This window comes from Melanerpes formicivorus, unplaced genomic scaffold (genome assembly GCF_026170545.1).
Source record: "Melanerpes formicivorus ecotype bairdi unplaced genomic scaffold, bMelFor1.0.p_v2 SCAF_22, whole genome shotgun sequence".
In the NCBI taxonomy this organism is placed as follows: Eukaryota; Metazoa; Chordata; class Aves; order Piciformes; family Picidae; genus Melanerpes; species Melanerpes formicivorus.
The window spans coordinates 11,549,920-11,573,703 of record NW_027142374.1 but is presented as its reverse complement, the minus strand read 5'-3'; the positions used below and the strand labels follow the sequence as shown (position 1 = coordinate 11,573,703).

Below are 23,784 nucleotides of genomic sequence, written 5' to 3'. Positions count from 1 at the left end.
CATTACTGAAAATTAGGCTGGAACTGCCTTTGCTGTTTCAAAAAATCAGCTTCCCAAAACTGGGACACTCATAAAACCAGACAGAAGTAGAATGTGTGCCCCTATTTTCTCTCTTGTACAACAGGGATGGATAACTGTGTTTATGGAGTGTGTCAGGGCTTCTTGATGTAAAAGCATTAGAGAAGAGAAAGGATGGCAGCAACCTGTTTGCTATGCATCAGACTAGGCACTGTTCAGCAGAAATCAAAGGATGCTGAACAAGAACCAGACTTCCAGGACCTCCCACTTTACCAGCCAAAGGATTCCCCAGTCTGTGTGGAGGACCAAGCAGCTCTAAGAAAGCCCTTAAATGACAGAGGTAAGGATAGCCAGCTATCTGCAGACTGTCTGTACAGCATCCAGTCCAGCTAGCTGCCTTCCCACATGTTGCCCAACAGCAACAGAGGAGCAGCTAAGTTGCCCTTTCTTGGAGGGAGGATTCAGAGGCATGCTGTTGAGTGTGGACAGGGCAGTGCAGGTGCAGTAAGCTGTGTGCTTCCAGAAGGCTCTGATCTGTGGCACATACAGTCAGTTTTTGCATGTCAGAAAGGGGCAGAACTAGTGTGTGGATGTGGATTGACTATGCTAAACATCTGGTCACATAGTGGAAGAGTCCTGATAGTATCAGGCTCCGTTCATTAAATGGCCTAGGGAGTTGGTAGATGACTCTTGCTTTTACAGGTGTGTACATCACTTTCACAGGTGCTTCCTGACTCCAAGATCAATTGTGGCTCGTATCAGGCTTTGAAGTGAGATGATGTCCATTTATAGGGCAATAGGCAGGGAACTACTGTGGACAGAAGATGTTTGAGTTTGAATTAAAGTCCTTGAGTCCAAAAATAGCTCCCAGAGGTCCTGCAACCTGTGAGTGGATCGACTTTGAAGCCAAGTCATACACAGCATTTTTCTCCTCACTGGAGCAGGGCACCATGGAAGTGCTGTCTTGGAACCACCCAGGACCCACTCTTGACTCAGCTGAAGCAGACCTTGGGCCTTACATTTAATTTTACATTATTAAATCAACTTACAGCACAAGCAAACTCAGAGCATAGGTGCTCATCTCATCTGTACTGTCCTCAAGCATCTGAAATGCATTTTATATGCAAGGCTGAGAAAAGCAAAGAAGAAAGAAAAAACATTCTATTGTTTGAAGAGAAAATGAGAACAAGTGAGGACACAAATGATACTTTAGCCTCTTTCAATGAACTGGTAGTTGCTGGGGGTGTTCTCTTGCTGCAAAAAGTAGAGGAGGTTGTATTTAGTTTAATTAAATAGCTGGTTTTCTTTGTTGTCTGATGATTACATTTGTTCTGCACACAGGGAGAGCATAAGGCATAAAAGTAGGTAGTTTAATGACACTTTATGAGGCTTTCTTTAATGAGACTTTATGTAGCTGTCTGCTTGGGATGAGTTGCATCCCCAGTACTTACAGAAGAGGAATTGCAACAGGGGTTTCAGGGTAACACATCTGAAAAGGAAGCTTTGGCATGTTCTGTCCTAGTATCTGCACAGCTGCCAAGACAAAATCTGAACCTGAAGGAGGACCCAATGGCCTCACTTAATGCTGTAAATACAGTTGATGTGGTCTGTGCCCTCATGGTGGGAGTAATCCAGAGCACTTCCCAGGGAGAAATTCTAGCTTCAGGTCATCCCTGAAAACAAGGTGCCCAGCATCTGCTTCAAAGGCAGTTCTGCAGTAGGTGCATAAGCTAATGCTGTCAAGTTAGCAGAGTGTTGGGTTTGGTTCTTTGCAAAACTGTTCCAAGCTGGTTTGCTCTGAAAGTGTTGAAACTGTTCTGAAGAAAGCTCTGAAACTAGCCAGAATTTCAGCAGTGGGTTTATGATCAGGTGCTGTCCATCTTGTTTAAGCTGCAGAACCAATAGTTTGGGGTGGGGTTTTTTTAGCCTATTGAGACACTCTTTTCATTACTGAAATTTATTGGGTTAAACTTCCCACACACATTCCCCACCCTTTGTGATTTGCCAGAGAAGTGACTATGATAGAAAGTGGCCTGAGGCATGAGAGGAGCTCTGCTCACCTTTCCTTCACATGCCCCCAGCAGGAACGGTTACCTAACCTCCAACATCAGAAGGTGAGCGGTGCAGGAGTCATCCTGAATGTCACTGTTGCTTTCCTTGGTAGAACTTGCTCTTGGTGGTTTTTTTGCAAATTGCTCTGAAGTAAAATGTGTGTTTATGTCTGTCTGTCTGTCTGTCTATGCACTCGCCCCCACACACATGCATTTGCACCATCAGATCAGCCACAAGCCAAAGCAGAGCTTTAGGAGCATTTGTGTTTGCTGGAAATTTTGGAGAACATTCTGTTCAAAAGACTTCTGCCTGATAGATTTCAGTGCTGCTGCCTTCTCTTTAGCTCTGTGTGCCTTTCCTGGAAACAGTCCCATGAAAACACTCATCCTGATTTCTGCTGAAGGATTAACTGTGGGCAACTGCCTTTGCTCCCATCCTGCATGAGGGAGGGCTGTGCTATTAGCTGAGAGTTATTTGGCTCTATGGCTGACCAAGTCAGAATTGTTTACAGATTAGACATCATCAGTTCATTCTACAACACACGTTTGCCTTTCTTGTAGTGACTGAATAGCTACACAGCTATTCATCCAAGACTGCAAAAGTATCATTTTTCTATGCATTTTTATCCTACCCTGCTCATGGATATTAGAAGCATAATGCAATCTAGAAGCATAGTTTTGTGTCAGAATCAGCAGTTCTGCCTTTTGCCATGTCTTGAGAATTTTAAGGAGCTATTAGACAAATTGATAGAATTAATTAAATGCATGCCTGTCTTGTTACAGAAACCCTGGAGACACTTTAAATAATACTCTACAATCTTGAATCTTTACCCTGCAAGGTTTAGTAATTGCTGGAACAGAACAAACTTGGCCAGCTATTTTCACCAGGATCTAACAAAAATCCTAGAGAACAAAATGTTCCAGTAATCATCTTTTTCTTTTCAAGTGTCTGTTAGTTTTTAATCCTTCCCCCCCCCCCCTTTCTTTTGTCTGAAAACAGCATATCCTCCAAAACTCAACACACCACCATTGTTCCTGCCCTGTATCTTTCATTTAATTTCTGTGCTGAATCACAGTGTTCTGATACAGCCTTTTTTATGGTGTAATTGTTTTGTATAATCCATTTTCTTCGGGCACCTCTTAGCTTCTGTCTGAAGCTGTTACTGCTATAATGAATGCAGTCATAAATCTGTCACAGGTAACAAGCTAAATTTAGAGCTCAATAAACCAGGGGAGAGTATGCTGTAGATAAGTGAACTCATCGAGATGCAGTTGTTACAGTGGTGGCACGAAAAAGATCCACTTCTGACAGATTAACAGAAGAGGACATAGACTATTCGGTTGCCTCACTGATTCACCGTGATTACCTGGAGTCCAGTAAACAAAGATGCTGTGTGAAAATACAGGAACAGTTAGAGCATGTTACCCTGCCTTAACTCCCCCAAAGAGTGGAGGTGTTAGCTGCCACAGATGAGTGTGCTGGACTGGCCTGTTTCCCTCAGCCATCCCACAGTGGAGATGTAGGGCAGCATTTCTGTAAAGGATGGAGCTGCACAGCTCCACTACTCAACTGAAGGGGATCCCAGTTCTTCCAAAGACACAAAGGGTCTGAAACTGGAATTAGGAGCTATCAGGCAGGACGGGACCCAGTGCTCCTGCACCTGGACCAAGGCAGTGTGGGAGCTGACTCTAATGAAACTAAGGACATGGTTTAGTGGTGGACTTGGCTGTCCTAGGTTAATGGTTGAACTCAATGGTCTTAAAAGTATTTTACAACTTAAACAATTCTATAATTCTGTGATTCTATGCAGATACCCATATTCTGTGATTCTGTGAAGCTACCCATCTGACCTCCACCAGCATGATGCCTAGGGCGGTGTGTCCCTAAACAGAGTTTGGCAGTCGTGCATGCCTCAGATCTGGGCAAGCTGAGTTCCCACAGTTAAACAGCTGATTGATTGTCAATACTGACACTATTGTAACATTTCTTTCTCTTTTGAGGAAAAGAAAGTGAAAAACTTACAGAAATAAAACCAGTGGAAAGATGAAGGCTAAATGATACAAGAAATAGCAAGATGAAGAGAAGCCATGTTTAAAAACCATCCAATTTTCTGAATTCCATAACTAACAGATGTTAAGTAAGGGGGAGCAGTGAAAGGAGCAGGAACAAGTGAAGGACAACAGAAGGGAAGGCATGGCAGGGAAAGGAGAGGATCAAATGCAAGCAGAAAAAGAATAAGCAAGCAGGTCAAATAATAGAGATGTAACTCCTTTGCCACATCTCTTTCAGTCTGCATTTCCCCCTTGTGCCTTCACAGTGAGCTACGATGTGGCAGCAGCAGGGCAGCCCTGGATGGGATGCTCCAGCAGAGAGTAGGACTGAGGCTGTACAGAGCAGCTCCTGCTGCCATTGCCTCCTTTGCTGTAATGCTGGAATGCAGCCTGTCCAGAAGTGTTTGTTCCAAGAGTGAGTGAGTTTGTCATCATGTCTGCTCAGTATCAGAGAAAAGTCTTTGCAGCAGAGGGTTGTAAGAGCTGCTGATGTGGCTTTCCTTCATGCACTGTGTGATGGGTGATGTCTGGTGAGCTTGGCAGTGGACAGCACTGGACAGGTGGCAGGACTTTGGTGCTCCAGCATACGAGTGGAAGTGGTGATCATTTCTGAGCTGAACTGAACATTCATGTGGTGATGACTTTGGAGCTGAGCAGCCATAAAGATTCAGTAGCTCTCTTTGGTTTTTCAAATGTCATTTACATTAGCATCATATAATTGAATCAGTAGCACTTTACTGGAAAGGTTAAATTCTGTCTTTTAAAAATTAAATCATCTGCTTAACTGTCAGCCACAGCCAGGCCCTCCTGTTGCCTCCAGAAGGGTGAAACATTGGCATGTTGACATACAAATCATACTGCTGGGGAATGCATTAACTCGCTTATTTATGACTGCATTGTGCCACAGTGTTGCATCTTGTAATTGAGGGCTCTCTGCTGGGTTCATTGCATGTAGAATCTGTGGAAATTACTAGCACATCACATTTCCATAATTAAAGTATTTCCTACAGTATGGATTTGAAGGCTCCCGAACTGCCATGCATTACTCAAACGAAAAATGCTATGAGAGTATCTACAAGCAGAGTAAAGTTTTTTATGCATACAGAATATTTTGAGACCTATTGATAGAGCTGGGAAAAGCCATCACATTAGCTGGGTTCAAGGACCCTTTGTAGGTGACTGATGAAAGCTGCATTTGTTGCTGATCACAAAGAAATGTGCATCATTACGTTCATAGAGTGACTTTTGCCTTGCCATCCATGACATGACCTAATAGCTAAAGTTAACTCTATAATGAAGCATTGATAGGAACTGTTGGATTCGGGTGACAATTCTTACTGATGTGATGTTCCATTAAGAGTTCTCCTAAGGTAATGTTAATATTTTGATTATTTGCCAATAAATGAATGTTTTCTTTAGTCAAAAGCCTGCAGTTTTATACAGCTCCAGAAGACAGTTTTGCAAAACAAAGGAGTTTTTTGAGTTCCCATTCTGTCTTCAGTAGAAAATGTGCCAGAATATTGCAGATAGCATGGAACAGTGCTTGAACTATTACCTGTGTGACTGAGAAGTCCATTCATCTTGTTAAAGCTGTCCTACTACATTACCCTTTCTGTAACCCTGGAAACAACTTCAAATACCTTGATATTTGAAAAGTCTAAAATACAACTTGCCCTTAAAAGGCTGAGTGTTTTTTTGAGACTCCCTGTGCAAGAGGGGGGGAAAAAAAATCTTTTCTCTCTGCAGAAGGCATTAAGTGATGATGGATGTGCATTTCTTCATGAAAAAGCCAATCCTTACCACTTGTGAGATGAAAGATGATGTGAGCAGCACTGACAAGTGTCCTCTCTCTTTACCTGCCCACAGAGTTCAGAAATCCTTCTCTCCAAGTGATGCAGGAGTGGATTTTTCAGGAGGCAGTCAATAAAATAAATAAATAAATAATAGTTTGATCCCTCTGGTTAATACTGCTAAGGTCAAAGAGATTCTATCTGGAGCTATTTAAAATACTCTTAGCATGCAGACATGGAGCTGTCAGTAGTGCTAAGTGCCTTATCCCGCTGAGGAGTGTATACAACCCTTATGAAACTATTCTTAAGTATTCGGGCTACTATATTTAGCTCCAGCTCATAACGAGACAAAGAGCACTTAGCTAAATGTGGTCCTGAAGGGCTTAATCTGGTTAAGAATAGTTTGTCCTTAGGTGTCTTCTACTAAGACTTCTTGTAGCTCACCTTCCTGCTGCATCATGCAAAAAGCTTCTCTGTGTGTTTGGGCCTGTGAATTCTTTTATGGCAATGTATTCTCTTAGAACCTCAAAGACTGGTATTGACTGAGCACATTTCTCACAGTCTTTGGGGATGTCCCACTGGTGCTGATGTGGAAAGCCACATTCCTCTGCCCCTTGCAGCTCACATCATAAAGACTGGAGAATCTGGGGTTTGTTTCCCAGTTTAGACTCGCTGAGCATTAACTGGACTGTTGTCTGACTCAGTGACCAAACAGCTTCCCTCAACTTACTGCTATTCAAGCTGGCTGGAAGGGCAACCATGTGTGCAAGGCAGCAAACCTGTCAGGCTTCCTGGGAGTTTCCAGTTGTTGGACAGCCCACGGGCAGGAAAGACAGTGTGAAGGTTTCTATGTGCAGCTTTGCACTCAGACCTTGGGAAGCATCTTTTAGTTTGGACTTCAACTTTTGTACACTTAAACCCATACAGAAAAAAATATTTCCAGAGAAAGTGGGATAGATTTGCTTCACAACTCAGTGCTTTAGAAAGCATTTTCTCCATACCTACACATCTCTGAAGTTATTTAGGAAAGTTTCTGTGTGGGTCATAATTCTAGAGGAGAAACAACTGTATGAGTTGGATAAAACAGCACTGACTGATGAGCAGCAGTAACTAAGATGAGCACCTTGGGTTTGTGGTAGCTCAAAAGGGTAAAATATGATCACACACTCCTTTTGAACTAGGGTGAAAGCTTGTAACTTGACCAGCATATAACAGCTGTGACAACATAGGCAGAGCAGGTCCACTGTGTTGAGATTTGCTATGCAGGTGTTGTGTTTAGTAGCAGCTTCACTGAGAATATCCAGAGTTGCACGAGATTTCCCTGGAAGTTCATGTTCCAAACTGAAAAGGATCACTTCACTCCAACTGCATTTGTTACTGACTCTCTTAGCACTGAAGCATATGAGGCATTTATTTTCTTATGTTTTTATATGTTTTCCCATGTTCTTTTGTGTTAGGAGGTTCAAGCCCCTTGCAGCTAACTTCCATCTTACTGTTTACAATAACTGTATCACACTGTATCTGAGCCAAGAAGTGGACTGACATCATTTCATGGAGCTGCAAGGAGCAGGAATCTGGCCTTTTGTCTCACCTCACTCATGTAAACCTCCCCTGCAAAGCATCCTCGCTGTGTCAGCCCTTTCCAGCATGCTTGTCTGATGTGTGTCTCTTGCAGTGATTCTTCACCCACCATCTGGTGTTTCCTTCCCTTTGAGCTGCTTTCACTAGTTGGAGAAACCAGCAAGCTCTCACTAGTCCTTTCAGTGATCCAAAATGTGGGAATATGTTTGCTCATTCAGCATGGTTACAAACATGTGATCCCTGGTAGTGGCAGTGAGTTCTTTGCAGTGTCTTGAGCTGGTGTTGGAACTAATGGCAACAGGAGAAACAACCATGAACCTAGGTTTAAAGCAGGGAGGGCACTTCAGGGGCTTTAAAAGCTTTTGCACTTGGAAGCCCAGTACTTGGCTGTTGTTGAAGGTATCGTTGATAATCATGTACAGTCTGGTTACATTTGTGTCCTTCCTGAGAATGTGGCTCACCTGGAGCCAAACAAGTTTCAACAGCCAGGGTTTCAGAGAGATAAGCCTACTCAGGCTGCTTCTGCAGCAGTGGGTGGTGCACACACAGCCAGGAGCCCCAGAACATGTCCAGCTCCTGACCCTGGAGGCTTTGCAGAGCTTTCAGCAGTTACACTTGAGCATGTTTCTCATTTACAGTGGTAGACTTTTTCAGCTTGAAGTGATTGCTGCTCTCTAGGCTAAGTCTTGTCTGCAACCGTGCTTTAACTGGATTTACTTTTCCTTCCAGGATTATTTTTTCTCCATCTCTATTTACATGGTGATAAAAAGTGCTAATCCCACTCCATCAGTCTGGACTGATGAATCTGAGGAATAGACCAGGTAATTTCTAATTTGCTTTGTAGCTTTTGGTGACTCAGGCAGTGAGAACCACACCCTTCCTGTGGAGTGCATTTGTATTTTGGGACAAAAGAAATCATACAATTTCTTCTGCCCATCTGCAGGGAGGAAGATCCTTGCCTTGGAACAGGAAAGGAAGGATAAATTTTTGTAGCTTTTACTGTGAGCAGCATCTTTGACTTCCTGTCAGTTGTGGGTGGATTTATTTCTTATTACTTCTATAGCCATCAAGTTGTTTGAGCTTGGAGTACTCTCAAAGCATGAAAAAAACATTTGGATGTACCCATTGAAAAATGCCACTTGGGTGCTGGGCAGGATGGGAGGATTTTGCCAGTGAAAGTGCTCACTAGAGATGGAGGCAGATTGGTGCTGATACCAGGGATGGGAGCGATTTCCTCTTTGGAGGTGTCTGAAGAGGGTGCAACCCAGCAGAGGTGACACAATGTGGCCTACATCTGCCTGACTCCCCAGGGCTCCCCAGTGACTGTTCTGGTGCAGGAGCACATATAGAACCCAGGGAACTCAGGTCACATCCTCTTCTTTTCCCTGGTTACTGCCAGATAAGTAATAACTTGAAGTCTTGGGTAGGATGCTACTCAGATGATGTGGTGGAAGTCCACCAGTGCATGCAGTGGTCATTTGCTGCAGGATGCTTTGGGTGAACCTGTCTATCCTGCCATCTCTTAGATGCTCTTAGAGTCCCCTGCTGTTGCCTAATACTAATCCTTTGGGAGAAAGTTTCCTTCTTCTTCCTATGCCCTTCTACTGGGTAAGAAATCTCAGGTCCTTTCAAGCATTGCAGTGCCTGACATCAGCCAGCAGCCTGTTTGAATTTCCCAAAGCAGGACCAGGCAAGTGCTCCCTGGTGCAGGCGTCAAACTCAGATCGGCTCTCACATTTGCAGAGGAGGTGCTGGTGCCTTGGCAGCGTTCCCCATCCTCTGGCAGAGGGGAGAGCAAAGGCAGGCAGAGGTGCTGCAGGCTCTTAGCTCTTTCCCTTTAAAGTCACATTTATGTAGCTATATGTTTGGGCATATAGTAATGGTTTCACTTCTCAAGCCTCTGCAGCTGACAGAGCAAGTAAGAAAATACGATAAATGTAGAGTTGGGGAAAGGGAAGATTGAAACATTCAGGAGGTCATAAAGTACAAAGCAGTAGGCTCCACATTCTGACATCCTCAACAAGATCAGGGAATGAATGTGTCTCAGTAAGTACTTCTGTCTTTTCCTTCCAGAACCCTGTGTTGTGTAAACGAACTGATGGATGAAGATGAGAAGGACAGGGCAAAGAGGTATGAAGGGATGCACAGAGCACTGAGAGTGGAAGCTCTCTCAAAGGAGAATTGTAAATGCTGTGTTGTCTGATGCTTGGAAAAGTACTTGGGACTGCTGATGTCAGAGGCAAAAACCCTGTGCAGTGTTCAGGCTGTGTACAGCAGACCACAAACAGCATGATTAAGTCACTATTTTGAAACTCCTCATAGTGTGTTTGACCACCTCTACAATGGGTTAATCAGCTGAGTGGTCCTTAAATTATGTTGTTGTGCCCTCAGAATCTCATGTTATCCCATGGCTGTTTATTATCTTGATGCAGGACTCCTGACCTGTGATTTTATTGGCATCACGCAGTGCTGCCCACCTGGGGTAGAGATCCCTGTGAAACTTAGAGAGCAGTCCTGCTTTAGCACAGGTAGGAGTTAGTGTCCCTTCAGAGAAGCACTTGGCTGAGTTCTAATCAGTCATCATACTCGAGTGCCAAAACAGAGATGGCTGTGAATGTAAATGCTGGATCTGAGAACCTCCAAATGCCAGCCTGAATATGAATAGAAATGCTTTCTGCATACCACGCTTGATCTAGATCACAGGAAGCATGTATCATCATGAATACACTTGAAAAGAACATAATTAATACTGGAAGAGGCTGTATGAAAATAGGTTATCTCAGATAACACATTGGAAGAAATGGAATGGATTTGTTTTCTCCTTTATTGTATTTAACGGAGGAGAAAACTCTAATAAAACATCCTTCATTTGTACTAATGCAACCTGGAAACTACCCTGTGCTTTCTGCAGCCGGACTCTTAACATCTCCAGCTTCATGTATCACAGCAGCAGATTTTCAAAACCAGATACTAGAGCATGTGCTTGACTCTATTCTTCAGTGGAGTTGTCTCTGCACACTGTTGCCTCTCGATAATGCTACTTTTGCAAGTACAAATCAGGGAATAAGGAATCCTTCACATTTTGACCTTTGTATGTCTGTGTACTGACTGCAAAACACAAGTTTATAACAACAAGGTGGGCAAAATGTGAGCATGTAAGATGCCAGGTCATCTCTTACTGGAGAAATTTCACCCATAACACTTTCACCTCATTATCAGTGTTTTTGAAACAATGGGAGATGCCTCTGAAATGTATGTAAGGATTTGCTCTTGATCAAATGGCTGTAAATCATGTTTGTTAACTCCAGGTGTTGGTTGTTCACAGTGAGTTCAGTGCTGCTGCAAGGATCTAAGCAGCTGCAAGGCACTTAAGCCCAAGCCTGATTTTAAAGAAATGAGTAGTCCCAGCAGAGTTTAGATTCTTGCATTTTAAAGTGTTTTGCTGGGGCAGGACCGTTTGTCTCTCCCTGGACCGAGCTGTAACTTCATTTTACTTAGCAGTATTTATACTTCTGTCATCCAGGGCATCACGCAACAAATCTGAAAAGAAGAGGAGAGACCAGTTCAATGTCCTCATTAAAGAGCTTTGCACAATGCTACAGGGCCATGGCCACCCTCTCAAGATGGACAAGTCCACAATACTGCAGAGGACCATCGACTTCTTACAGAAACAGAAAGGTACTGCAAGGGGCTGCTCTGGTCCTGTGGAATACACTGTCTCTGCAGCCAGTTTCTGCTCAGAAGATGAAAACTTAGGAAATGGGCAAGGTTTGAATGCAGTGCTGAGCAGTTAAACATAGATATGCTTGAAAAGATGCAGTGCTGTGTGCTTTATAATGCAGTCACTGTCTGGCCTTTGTATCCCCTGGCATGCTTCGTACCCACTCAAAGAGAGCATGAGGGAGAAGGAGCTGAGGAGCAGCATGCACTACAAAAGCCAGGGGAAATGGGGCTCTGTGCCCTGTTCCCAGGTCTCCTGGGGTAGGAGATGGTTAGGTGCAGCCTGTTCTGCTGCCTGGCCATTCCCGTCAGCCTTCCTGAAACATCTCCAGAGTCACTGACACACTCTGCTCATGGTGATGCTCAGCTACTCTGAAACTAGCCCATTGACCTTAATTTTTGAAGGATTTCTTCAGACCAAAATGTCTCCTCTTCCTTTGCTTGATTTCTAATGTGCTTGTGTCGTGACAGTGTGGAAAATGACTGTTGCATACAAGAAGACTTTGTGTGGAGAATGATCTGAGGATGATTCCTCTGAAAGCTTCTTAAAAGAAATCTAGTCTTACTTGAAAATGACAAAAAAAAATCGAACTAGCATGAGTCATGTTGCTTTTTGATGTTTTCTCTTTAAGAAATCACAGCACAGACAGAAGCCTGTGAGATTAGACAAGACTGGAAGCCTTCATTTCTTAGCAACGAGGAGTTCACCCAGTTGATGTTAGAGGTAAGAAGAAATTAAAGCTGCATAGATTAGTGAGAAGTAATCAGTTCAGTGGAGTAGATCAGAGCTGTACAGTTCCTTTTCACCTGTAGGTTCCAGTGTTAATGTTAATGATTTCTACTCTACTGGCACATATAATGCAAACCTGAGGGAGACCAGTGTTGTGCTGAATGCTTTGCCAACACAGAATTAAAAATATGATTGCTTCCCCTTAAAGATAAACAGCCTTTCATTTAGGAATGAAGGCAAATTTGGCCTGGTGAAAGAGAAAAAGAATTGCCCTTCTTAGAAGAGCTGCTAGAGCTAGCACTTTCAGCAAAAACTTGAAAGGACCTGAAAAAAAGCAGAGCAGCTCTCTGCCTCCCACGTCCCATTAGCCAGGCAGCATTTACTTTGCTGCTTTTGCTGCTGCTGCAATGCTGTGCTTGTGATGTGACTGCTGTATCTTTTCCTTGGATTGCTTTTAAGTGCATCCAGGAGAACAGCTCTGATACCCTCACCTCTAAAATGCATAGCTGATCTATAAACACCCCAGGAGCCTCCATGTTTCCTTTCTTAAGGATGTGGCTTCAGGTTCGTGCTGCATGCTCCTCTGGCAAGGATGTCTCCTACCCTGCGTGGGCAGCTGCTGCTCTTTGCCCCACCAAAATAAGGGTGTATGCTGGGCTGAGCTGGGAGGTGCTGCAGTGTCTTAGTTATTCCTTTTCATCAGGATGTCATGACTCACCTCCCTGGAAAAGACTGTTCATTCTTTCTGGGAATTTCTCTCACCAAATAAGCTAGTTTGTTCCATCTGAATCAAAACAAATCTCCCCCCACCCCCATCCCCTCCTTTGAAGAAAGAGAGATAAAGCCCTTTAATAACAGTTGGCTTGCTGAATTATGTTAGATGTTGAACAGTCCCTTAAAATTGGTGTGTTTTTTTTCAGAGAGGGCTTATTTTCAGCAACGGCAGGGTATGATAGTGAGGTGTGGAAGATGGTGAATGCTGCATCTTTGGCTCCCCGTAGCTAAGCTGCAGAGCAGCGTAACAGTTATCTTCAGAAGGGCTAACTGTGCATGGTGCCGGTAGAGATTAAGCCTCCTAGATCTTGGTAGGTGTTAGAGAGGAATAGGGACAAACACTGGGTCAGTGGTACAAGATGTTGTGAGGAAAAGGGAGAACACTCAAAGAGGAAAGCACATGCAGTAAGAACAGGAAGAACACCCAAAGAGGAAAGCACATGCAGAAAGAACAGGGAGAACACCCAAAGAGGAAAGCACATGCAGTAAGAACAGGGAGAACACCCAAAGAGGAAAGCACATGCAGTAAGAACAGGAAGAACACCCAAAGAGGAAAGCACATGCAGTAAGAACAGGGAGAACACCCAAAGAGGAAAGCACATGTGTGGCAATTTGGGCTGGGTGCCTCCTGCTGCTGCCATACGGGGTGCTCCTCTGGTGCCCTGGGTGTCCAGCCCAGTGGATGGACACAGGAAGCTGTATATTTCATACCCATAATGTCCTGCTCCCTATAAATCCATCTGCAAGGTCCTACCCTTCCTTTTTCTTCCCTCGCTGCTACCATGGGAGATGTTCCCTATCTGGTAATGGAAGGGGAGTTATCTCAAGGCCTCTTAGGCCTAATGCCAGGAGGAGAAGGGGGAAGGGCAATCTCAGATCTGGCCAGCTGAGATTAGCCTAACAGGGGAGGGGGGGAAGAAAGAGCCCTGGGGGTTTTGGGTGTACCCTCAGGTAGGGAGAAGGGGAGTGCTGGGAGGTTTCTGGGTATGCTTTGGGATCTTCTTTTGTGACTGTGCTTGTGGTTCTCTGTAAAACACTGTATAAAACTCTGTAAAACTTTCCATCACTTCTGCAATCCGTTTGTGTGAATCTCATCATTTTTCTGCCCTGGTGGGAGGCAAGGGAGGATCTGCCTTCAAACGGGGACAACATGCAGTAAGAGCAGGGAGGTCACCCAAGGAGGAAAGCACGTGCAGTCACTCAAAAGGGACAGAAACCACTGTGAATAAGGAAGGGGAAATAAAATTTAAATTTAGCATGTCACTGGCCTACCAAATGAATGCTTTAAGCAAAATAAATCTTTAGATCCCATCTGTAGTGTCCTTACATTGCTAAAAACGCAGCATTGTGTATTTTTCCTGTCTCTGCGTATCCATCCAATCCAAGCCATCCATTCGTCTGTTCATCCATCCACAGTGCTGGGTTTGCCATGCTGATATCTAACATCTTCATACACACCAAACTGGTTAACTGTTGGGCAATGCAGAACACGTAATGAAGTGAATGAAGTCACTAGGATTGTGTAGGTGTAGAAATTCTAACCACTGCCGTCTTGCTTCATGTTGGAGAAATGCTCCCTGGGTGAAAAATACAAGTCAATTTGATAGTAATGAGCAAGAAAGAATCTAAGAAGAATGTTGAATCAGACAGCATGTGTTATTTTTCTTTTTCCTCATTGAGCTGCCATTTCCATAATTGATTTGTGTTATTTTTAGGCTGTTAGGAGCATTAACAAAGAATGCAGGAGTTTATCATGTTTTAAGGTGTTCCCTTGCATAATTCTTGTAAACTTTTTCTCTTTTTTTGCCTACTTTTTGTCATTAGGCACTAGATGGCTTTCTCATTGCTCTTACCACTGATGGGATTATTATTTATGTATCTGATAGTGTTTCATCTCTGCTTGGACACTTACCGGTAAGTTCTGACCACGCAATATGGTTAAGAATCATTCCCCTACCTTAACGCTGCCCCATCGCTGCAGGACTGGGGGTGAGTTTTGGCCAGCCAAAAAGGCTGTAGGTGGGGAATAAACCAACAGACTCTTAGGGACTCTGTCAGGATCCTGTAACAGATTCTCTCTCAGGGTCTGCAAGTTAGCTATAAAACAGCCCTATGCAAAATCACTACTCCTAGCTCAGCACTTGTCTGCACATCTGACGGATGGTCTTGGATGATCCCACCAGGGACATGGGAAATCTCATGCCTGTCCAATCTGTGTATACTGGAGCTCTTTGCACATGATTTAAAGATTGTTTCAGGACTGAATCTATGCTCTTCTAGTGACGTGGAGGTTTTCTACCTTGGGCCCATGACCTTTAGCAACAAGTAGATAGTCCCAGAGCTTTCTGGGAGAATTTCTAGTTAGCTATTGGGTGCAGAAATTTCTGCTGGTCCCTCAAAAGCATCTTTAAGATACTTGTCTGGTGCCAAGCGTGAGGCACCAGTGATGCTATACGAGGGCAAATTTTAGCACACAGTTAACCTGACTGAGCCTCCTGGTGTGCAAACAAACAAACAGATGCTGATGTTTTGATAGAACCCCTTTGGTCAGGATGTGTGGGTTTATGAGAACTGAAACACTTGCAGGTCAAACTGATTTTGTTAGTTATTCAGCCTAGAAGACAGGATATGTGAGAAGGAGCTCTCCACTTCTGTCTCGTGTTTCCAAAGGGAAATGTTTCAAACTTAGTTTTGGTGAGATACTCTTCATCATGTTGCATTCCTGAGGTATCAAGGACTCTTCTCCAGCTTGCATCTGACTGAACTGAAGGGCAGCCTCTGGGACCCATTCAAACGTTTGCAAATAGATAGCAGCCCCGGGGTGAAGTAACCTAAGGGTCTGCAGCTCGATTGGGCTTCCTTGATTTAAGCACCCGCACTAGCTGTGCTCTGTGTGGGATGAAGAGGTGTGTGGTTGTGTCAGGCTGTGCTGCTGAACATGACAAAGCATTCTTTTGTATCAGTCAGATTTGGTGGACCAAAATATATTAAACTTTCTGCCTGAGCGGGAGCAGAGCGAGGTGTACAAGCTCCTTTCTCCACATGTGCTCATGACAGATCCTGTTGCAGCTGATTTTCTGAACGGTAAGCTCTGCTCTTCTCTGTCACTCAGAGGAAATTTGCCAAAGGCAAACAGCCCCCCAGGGAGCCTGCACAGAGCTCTCCAGCTTTTTCATTCTCCTGCCTTCCACTTCTGTTTTCCTCCACTTAGTGCTTCTGGTTTTTAACTCAGCACTTCATCTAATGTTCATACATGCTCCCAGTGCTTGGTCTTTGATTTAGACAGTCTCTGTTTTGCTGTCTGCTCTGCAGCATAGGGCAGTGAAGTTGCCCTCATTAATTAATCTTAAATTATTTTTTCCCAAGGCAAGATGCTGGACTGAGCCAGTGAAAGGAGTGAGTGACTTAGGGGAAGGACAGGAGAAATCCTGAAGGGTGTTGGCAGAGTGTGTGTTGCTTAGGAAGCTTGCATGTCTGAGGATACCTTAGGAACCCTACATGCAATTTAAGCAATAGCCTTCCTATCTGAACAGTCCATCCAGATCTATATGGCTGGCTGCTATCCCACTCCCAAAATGTTCCCATCCTGCAGATAATGTTCCCAGCAAGCATTAATGTCATCTGAGCACCCACATTTCACCAAGCTTGTATTGGTAGCCCCATTTACCAGTGGTTTTGCCATGGCCAAGCAGTGCTTGCCTCCCCACTCTGCTTCCCATAGGCATCAGTGGGAACTGGGCAGTCCTCACACTGCTGTTTTGCCCTGGGTTGCCTTCCCTCTGGCTGAGGACTGCATGGTCTAATCCGTGGAGATCAGAGCTTGGGCAGAAAATTCAATACAAGCTTGTCACAGTGCCCTCCACAGTTAATGGAAAGGCTTAGAGTGACTTACAGTGCCTTCTGGATCTGGGTCCTGCTGAGCAGTACCAGAGTGGAGTGCTGCAAAATCACTTCACAGTTTTGCATGAAGTTGTGCATGGACAAAGTCAGAGGAAAATACTGCTGATCAGTATGCCAAGGGTTCACAGCCAGCATAGTGGGGTGGCTGCAAAGGCATGGGAGAAAGGGTAAGAAGAGATCTCCTTAAGCAGAAGCAGCTAATCATTGCTCCTAGTAGTCACATTCTTACTTAGGGATATGGAGACCATTGCGGCAGGGTGTGTTCAGATACCACAGCAGCAGGGTTGGTATCAGCACCTAGATCAGTATGTGGTGTGTGCTGAAGTGCAGGCTTCTGGTAACACTGTGTATGACTCCCTCTATTTCTCTCATTTCAGCAGAAAAACAGATAGAATTCTGCTGCCATTTAGCAAGAGGCAGCTTAGACCCAAATGAACCCCTGATGTATGAATATGTGAAATTTGTAGTGGATTTTAAGTATTTTACTCATGGTAAGTTACGGCTCCAGCCTACCTTTACCTCTCTCCTGTAAATTGTGGGTTGTTCTGCAGCCTCCTAAAGGCCTTGTTGCAGCTGAAAATGCCCCATAATTGGCAGAGATGGAATGAGCTGTGGATACGTTGGAGATAGTGGTGGGGAGGCTGTCGGTCAGAAATGAGCTTTATTCTACGTGCTGTGTTTGAAGAAGGCATAGCAGACTGATTCTGCCTCCCTTGCACCCACTGCCAATTGTAAAGCAGCCTACTTATTCAAGTAACCAGTAAAATGTGCTGTTCTGTTTCACTTGTGACAATCAGATGACACATTTTAAAGATTAAGTAGTTTGAGCAGCCTGTAAAATCCTGAATCTTGCAAGTCTTGAGCTGGGAAAGGCTGACAAGGAGACTGTAGCTGCGCACTGAGCCACTCGGAGCTCTGCTACAAAGCTTCCCTGCAAGCCAGGGGTAGGTGGTTACAGCTGTGTTAACTCAGAGCCAAAAGGGTCATACTTTAAATAACATCAGCGTGTATCAATGTGGCATCACTTTGTGGGGAGGAGGAGTTCGTTGCTTGGGTTTCATCAGTCATTGTACCTGTCTTAACATGAAAAGAAAGCTCTCCTTCCACTTCTTCTTAAATAAATTGTCTGGTTCTGTCTAGTGCCTACACCCTCCTGTAATGGCTTTGAGTCAGCTATTGCACGAGCTTTCAGGTCAGCCACGGAGGAGCAGATTTGCCTTGTAGCAACTGTTCGTCTTGTCACACCGCAGTTCTTAAAGGTGAGAGCTCGGCGGCTGCGTCTTGCCTTTCATCTGGGGGCTGGCCTGTGCCCAGCGGCGGAGCCGCTGCTGCTGCCACCAGCCGTCTGCTGCGCTCTTGCAGCAGCCTCTCAAAGAGCGCATTCAGCAGCACAGATTGTTTGTGCGGAGGGTTGGTAACTGAGAGAGGACACCACAGCGTTTCAGAGTGGGAGACAACATAAGCACGTATTTTGGAATGAGGAGAGAGAAAGGCAACCAGCAACAGAACAAGAGGACAGTCTCCCCCTGCACAGGGGGTGGTTTAGGCTTGATCTTAGAAAGAAGGTCTTCACAGAAAGAGAGACTGAGCATTGGACTGGGCTGCCCAGGGAGGTGGTAGGGTCGACATCTCTGGAGCTGTTTAAGAAAAGACTGGATAAGGCACTTAGTACCATGGTCTAGTTAGTTATATAGGGTTGGTGATTGGTTGGACTTGATGATCTGGTTGATTCTGTGATTCTGTGAAAGCAGGAGTGGTTTCTATGAAGAGGTGTTCTGGTGATGGGGTGTCTCAGAGCAGTCAGCCCAAGAAACACCAATACAATGTGACCAGCTAAACCCCCTCAAAAGTCGCAGCCCATTGCTCCTTTGTGTAAGAAGGCTGTTCCATGGACTGTCTGCAAGAGTCCTGGGCTGCAGTGCAGTCATAGCAGTGATAACTCCTGTAGGTCCTTCTCGCTCCAGAGAGCATTAGCCAGCTCAGTTTGAGGCTGGCCCTGGTGCTGTTAATCCACATTCAGATACCAATATTTACCAAAAAACTGGGAAATTCTGCCAACGGAGTGCAGGAGGAGGCCCTTGGACTATTTATCCTAGCTCTGAAATTCAGCCCAGGGTAAATTATTCAGATACTTTTCATCAGTTTATGCATCTATAAAAGAAGGCTTATGCAGTCCTTGGAGGAAAATGACTAGTGCTTTAAAAGCACTGTGTTTTGCTAGTGCTTGTTATGCCAAGAGTATACATCCTTGCTCTTCGTAAGAGGACTCCTTTTGTCAGTTCATAGATTTGAATGTCTGAATGGGGCAACTGTTTTGCAGGAGCTCTGCAATGTTGAAGAGCCATGTGAAGAATTTACATCAAGGCATAGTTTGGAATGGAAGTTTTTATTCTTGGACCACAGGTAAGAGATTTGGGTTTAGTTACTGAAGAATAAACATATTGTAGTTTAAAACCAGAAAACTTCTTATGGCATTGCCCAGTAGAATAGCTCTAATTAAATGCAACTGAGCAAGTAACTGTATTCTGAACTTGCTTATTAAGCATCCTTAAAATGCTTTGCTCTTTTCTGAATTTTAGACAGCTAAGACACTGTATTAAATGGTAGGAAAATGTCTATAAACCTGTCTAACTTCACCACAATATTAAGTCATTGAAACTGAGCGGTGTGGGTCCCGTTCCCTGTGCTGCTTTATCTCCTCTGTTTTCCAAACACAGCTTCCAGGAATCCTTCTAAATCTTTTGCTGTGTCACTAAACTTTTGATTTTCACCTTGAGAAATGATGGCATTTACAAAAATGAAAAACAGTGGATTAGATGATTTAATTGGAAATTTGTCTCTGGCATTGCCATACAGTGGGCTAAGATTCAGCTTGGTAATTAAGCTGATTAATGTGGGATTCATTTTCCTCAGAAGAAGATGAAGGGTTTTGTTCAGTCTTTTACTTCTCTGTATTTGGTATGTATGCATAAGGACACTGCAAAATCCTACCCTTTCCATTATCCTTCCCTTTGCAAGCTGTGCAAAGGTAGTCATTGCTAGAAATAGAAGGCTAGTAAATAAGGTTGTAGGAGGGCAAAAATATTTGAGGAGCAAAAACCCTAAGTATCATCTGCACATTTAGAGCAAAATGAGAGAGAGCAAATATAAATTATTATTAACTTGCATTTATGTAGCAAGTGAGATGTGTACCTTGCACATCATACCTGGAAGCATGGAGGAACTGACCCTGCAACAGCCCTATGGTTAGTGCTGTGTGGTTTGGGACAGTCAGCTTGTTATTCAAGTTGTCAAGACCTTGCTGGAGGGACTTTGTTAGACTTGAACTGGCCTGCCCTGAACTGGCCTGCCCAATAATGCACATTTTCAGAATTAGATGGTAAGATCTGTAGAAGAGCCCTAAGCTACTCACTCCACTGTCAGATGAAGTGAGCTGGCTTTCCAAAGGTCTGTGTCCCACCAGCTCCTGTGAATAAGGCAGGCTGGAGCTGCTTTGAAACCTGTGGAAGAGTCTTTTGATGAATCTGCATTGTGACTCAGAGAGGAATCTCTCTGCACCAGGTGCTTGCCGCCACTCTGGTCCCACTGATATCCCCAGTAAGGAAACCATTGTTCCTGACAGCAAGTTAAGCTGATGCAGATGCTGAGGCAGAGTTTGTGACAGCCCTGGGAGCGTGCAGAGAGCCCAGCCCCAAGAATGGGCAGGCAATCGTATGGGTTGTCTCATCTAATCACAGATTCAAGCCTCTCCCCAGGAGAGTCTGCAGGACACCATGAAGTGTTGTTGGGTGTTTGGCTGTTTCCTCTGTGTTTGCGTCAGCTCATGATGCCTGACACTGAGGTAGGGGCAGAGGGTACCCAGCATGAGTTGAAATCAGGACCTTTGCTGTCATGGCAACAACATAAATTGGAGTAAAGATAGATAATGCACTCCATATATCTGGATAAACAGTAGAAAACTAGAAGAGATCTGTATCGTGGGTCTATATGTAACTATGTATTGAGGAAATAAACCTGTCAGCTTTGATAATGATCCATCTCTCTTCTGCACTGTGATCACCTCATTATTTTCCCTTCATGTATTGAAAGACTGCACAGGATAGGCACTCTGCACAGTGAGTTGCAGGCCTCAAGGCTGGAACTTGAGCTAAGAAGACACCTCTAAGCTGTACCACAAACAAGGCAGCTCCTCATCAGATGACCTACAAGGAGCATTTTGTGGTCGCTTTCTGATTTAAAGTGCTCTGATAAAAGTCAGAAAGCATAGTACTTTCCTGATCAGCTTAAATGTTTATCTGATGTGCATCTGAAAGACACCATTGTCTTGAATATGAGTGTGTCATTAAAGATAGGAGAGATACTGGCACGTTCTGCCAAAGGAAGGACACTTTAATAATACACGTATTATCATCATTAGCAGAAATCTGGGTCACATGAGGAACAGGAACACAGTGCTCTATGAAAAGTTATTTGAATAAATAAAGCTGTATTGTGGTGGAGACCACTGTGTACTGAGTGTGCTCTGTTTCAAGAGATTTGCCAGAGTGTAGAGGGCTGGCTCTTCCAGCCAGCTCCTTGTGCTGGAATTTGAGAGCTCCTGCTCAGACCTTGACCCTCCTGGGGCTGCTGTTGAACAGCAGTGGGGAAGGAGGAGGTTGTAGACCTGTCTGACCTCTCACTGGTTGAATAATCTATGCCCACTGTGTCTTGAGTACAAATGTGGAGCTGGGTCACTCAGCCAAGAAAGGAGAACTTCCCATAGTAGTATCTGAGAAGACTCAGGACTGATCCATCCAACCCCAAATGTATTTAGACTTAACATAATTATTTGCTCATACTCTTGGCCACTTCATGGCATTCACCTTCCTTAAGAGAGTCACTTGACATTACTAAGAGAAGGTCAGCAGGAGAGGCATGTTTGATGAACAGTGATACCTTCAACCTGCCCTGGTTTTGAATCCTTAACCATTTCACTAACACACTAGCTGCCTTATTCCTGAGGAATATGCTGAACTTGGCATCTGAGCCTCGTGCTATCAGCACATCCAGCAGCCTAAACAAACAAGTGGAGCCAATTTAGCACAACTCCTGTCTCACCAAGTAAATGAGCTGGTGCAAGCAGGAGTGTTACTGGAGCACTGAGGGATAGGAGGTGGCATGCTGAGATGGGGAGCAGAAGCAAAACAGGTGAATTTATCCTTACATTTCAGTGCTTTTCATACTCATAAGCTATCAGGCTCCAGGGAAGTCTGTGCACAAGCTCAATGTTGTTAGGTCACATGCTTAAAAAAAAAAGCACTCAGATTTTGCCTAGAAATAAAGAAAACAATTAGAACTGATGGCAGAATAGTCAGGTCAGTCACTGCACTGTGCCTATCTAAACACTTCATCCATTCCTTCTCTACCTGCCATAAGAAATAGCAGTCTTTAAAGTCAGCCCCGCACCTATTCTTATCTTCGCCACAAGCCCAGAAACTTTCTTCAGGTTATAATCTCCCAAACTTTTCCATGGAAACAATTACTTTTTCTTTTACCCAAGCTGGTCCTGACACACATTGCCACTTCCCACTTACTTACTCTTTCTTCTACAGTCACTATCCAGATGACATTTACATCCAGCCTACTGGGTAATTTTACTCCAGCTCCAAGTTATTACCCACACGAGCAGCCATAGCATTTCTCAAGCTGTGTCTCACAAGCGTGCTTAATGAATTGAGTCACCTGCATACGTACATGCCTTGCTCTACACCCACATAATGAATAGGCTATGAAAGAGTAAACACATTTTCATTTTCTCAATTTTTACCTCTCCCTCACTGCTTCTTTTTTTTTTGTTTGTTTGGGTTTTTTTTTGCTTACATATGAACATACGTCACTGTGTGAAAACACACTCCCGATTTCTCTGCCAAGGGAATAGATGAGCTGGTTTGGTTGCTTGTATTGCAGTGTATCTGCCAGGATGTCAAAGTGTCAGGTTTTGTGCTCACTCTCTGCCTTTTGTTTCCTTTCCAGGGCTCCACCTATTATAGGATATTTACCTTTTGAGGTTCTGGGAACGTCAGGGTATGATTACTACCACGCAGATGACCTGGAGCTTCTTGCTAGGTGCCATGAACACTGTAAGTTACTCTCCCTCTGCAGCATGCTTGGCTTTGATCTCCTTTGTCACTTGTGCAAAACCTTTTCTGTCATCACAAAAAGCATCTTTATTTGGGATGTGTGGGAATTCTCTCTGCACATGACAGTGTGTCATAGCTGACACTTATCTGGGAGGTTGAACCCCTGCAGGATTCACTCAGATCAGAGTTCTCTGTGCAGGTCTCCCAAACCGGCAGATACCCAGGTTGTCTGAGAGTGAAATGAGATTACTAAATGAGAAATCAGAATTTTCCACCTTCTGCCCCCATTTTGTGAATGGCAACCCCAAACCCTGGGAGTTTTGATCATTGTCACAGTTCTTGGGGTCTTGATACTCCCCTGGGCTTCAGAGTCAGCCAGGAGGCTCAGCTCACCAAAAATGCCTTCTGAAAGCAGCATTTGGATTGCCTGTCTGTGCAATGGGGAAGCACATTGCCTGGCTGAGCGTATGAGTGAAGCCATGCAAGGGGCTAGATAGAAGTTGTCTCAAGTGCAGCAAGTGTGTAGATGGGAAAGTGAGTTAGAGAAGGAATCTTTGCTGGGACTAGGAGCTGAGTGATCCCCAGCATGACATGTTAGCCAGAAGACCTTTGCTAAGTGCCCTTTACTGTTAATGGTATTGCTAAAGAAGTTAGTCCTGATAGCTGACAAAGTAGAGGCATGCAGGAGAGTTAAAATACTTGGGCTAGTGTGGTTGATGTTTGTCAGGCTGACCGCTCTGGGCAGGCATCTTGCCTACTATAAAGTGAAATGGGTTTGCTTAAATCATGTGTGCATTTTATTTCACATTAATTATGGGTGTTTTAAGTGAGCATGTGTCATTTCATACTCTCAGCAGTCCAGGAACAATTAATGTGGTTATTTAATGTAGTTCCTGTCATTATTTTCCAGTTGTATTACACCACCTGAGAATTTTCTGGATGTGCCCTGATAATACATATACCAGTCTGGTGTATTTAGGTCACTTCCTCTAGCAGCTTTACTGTAAAGCTGCTAGAGTTCTACTTTCATATTGTTTTGTGCCATTGTT

General features: G+C 44.2%; 1 protein-coding gene across 2 annotated transcripts in view; it reads left to right on the top strand.

Moving 5' to 3' along the window:
- PASD1 (PAS domain containing repressor 1) overlaps positions 1 to 23,784 on the top strand; it is a 54,143-nt gene that overhangs the window by 16,434 nt on the left and 13,925 nt on the right. For both annotated transcript variants that reach the window (XM_068152177.1, XM_068152176.1), the window contains exons 2-11: positions 8,222 to 8,313; positions 9,566 to 9,622; positions 11,016 to 11,170; positions 11,845 to 11,936; positions 14,541 to 14,630; positions 15,680 to 15,800; positions 16,994 to 17,107; positions 17,757 to 17,875; positions 18,937 to 19,019; positions 22,629 to 22,735. In XM_068152177.1, coding sequence (XP_068008278.1) covers positions 9,591 to 9,622; positions 11,016 to 11,170; positions 11,845 to 11,936; positions 14,541 to 14,630; positions 15,680 to 15,800; positions 16,994 to 17,107; positions 17,757 to 17,875; positions 18,937 to 19,019; positions 22,629 to 22,735 — 913 coding nt within the window. In that variant the 5' untranslated portion in view covers positions 8,222 to 8,313; positions 9,566 to 9,590. The remainder of the gene's footprint in view (positions 1 to 8,221; positions 8,314 to 9,565; positions 9,623 to 11,015; positions 11,171 to 11,844; positions 11,937 to 14,540; positions 14,631 to 15,679; positions 15,801 to 16,993; positions 17,108 to 17,756; positions 17,876 to 18,936; positions 19,020 to 22,628; positions 22,736 to 23,784) is intronic.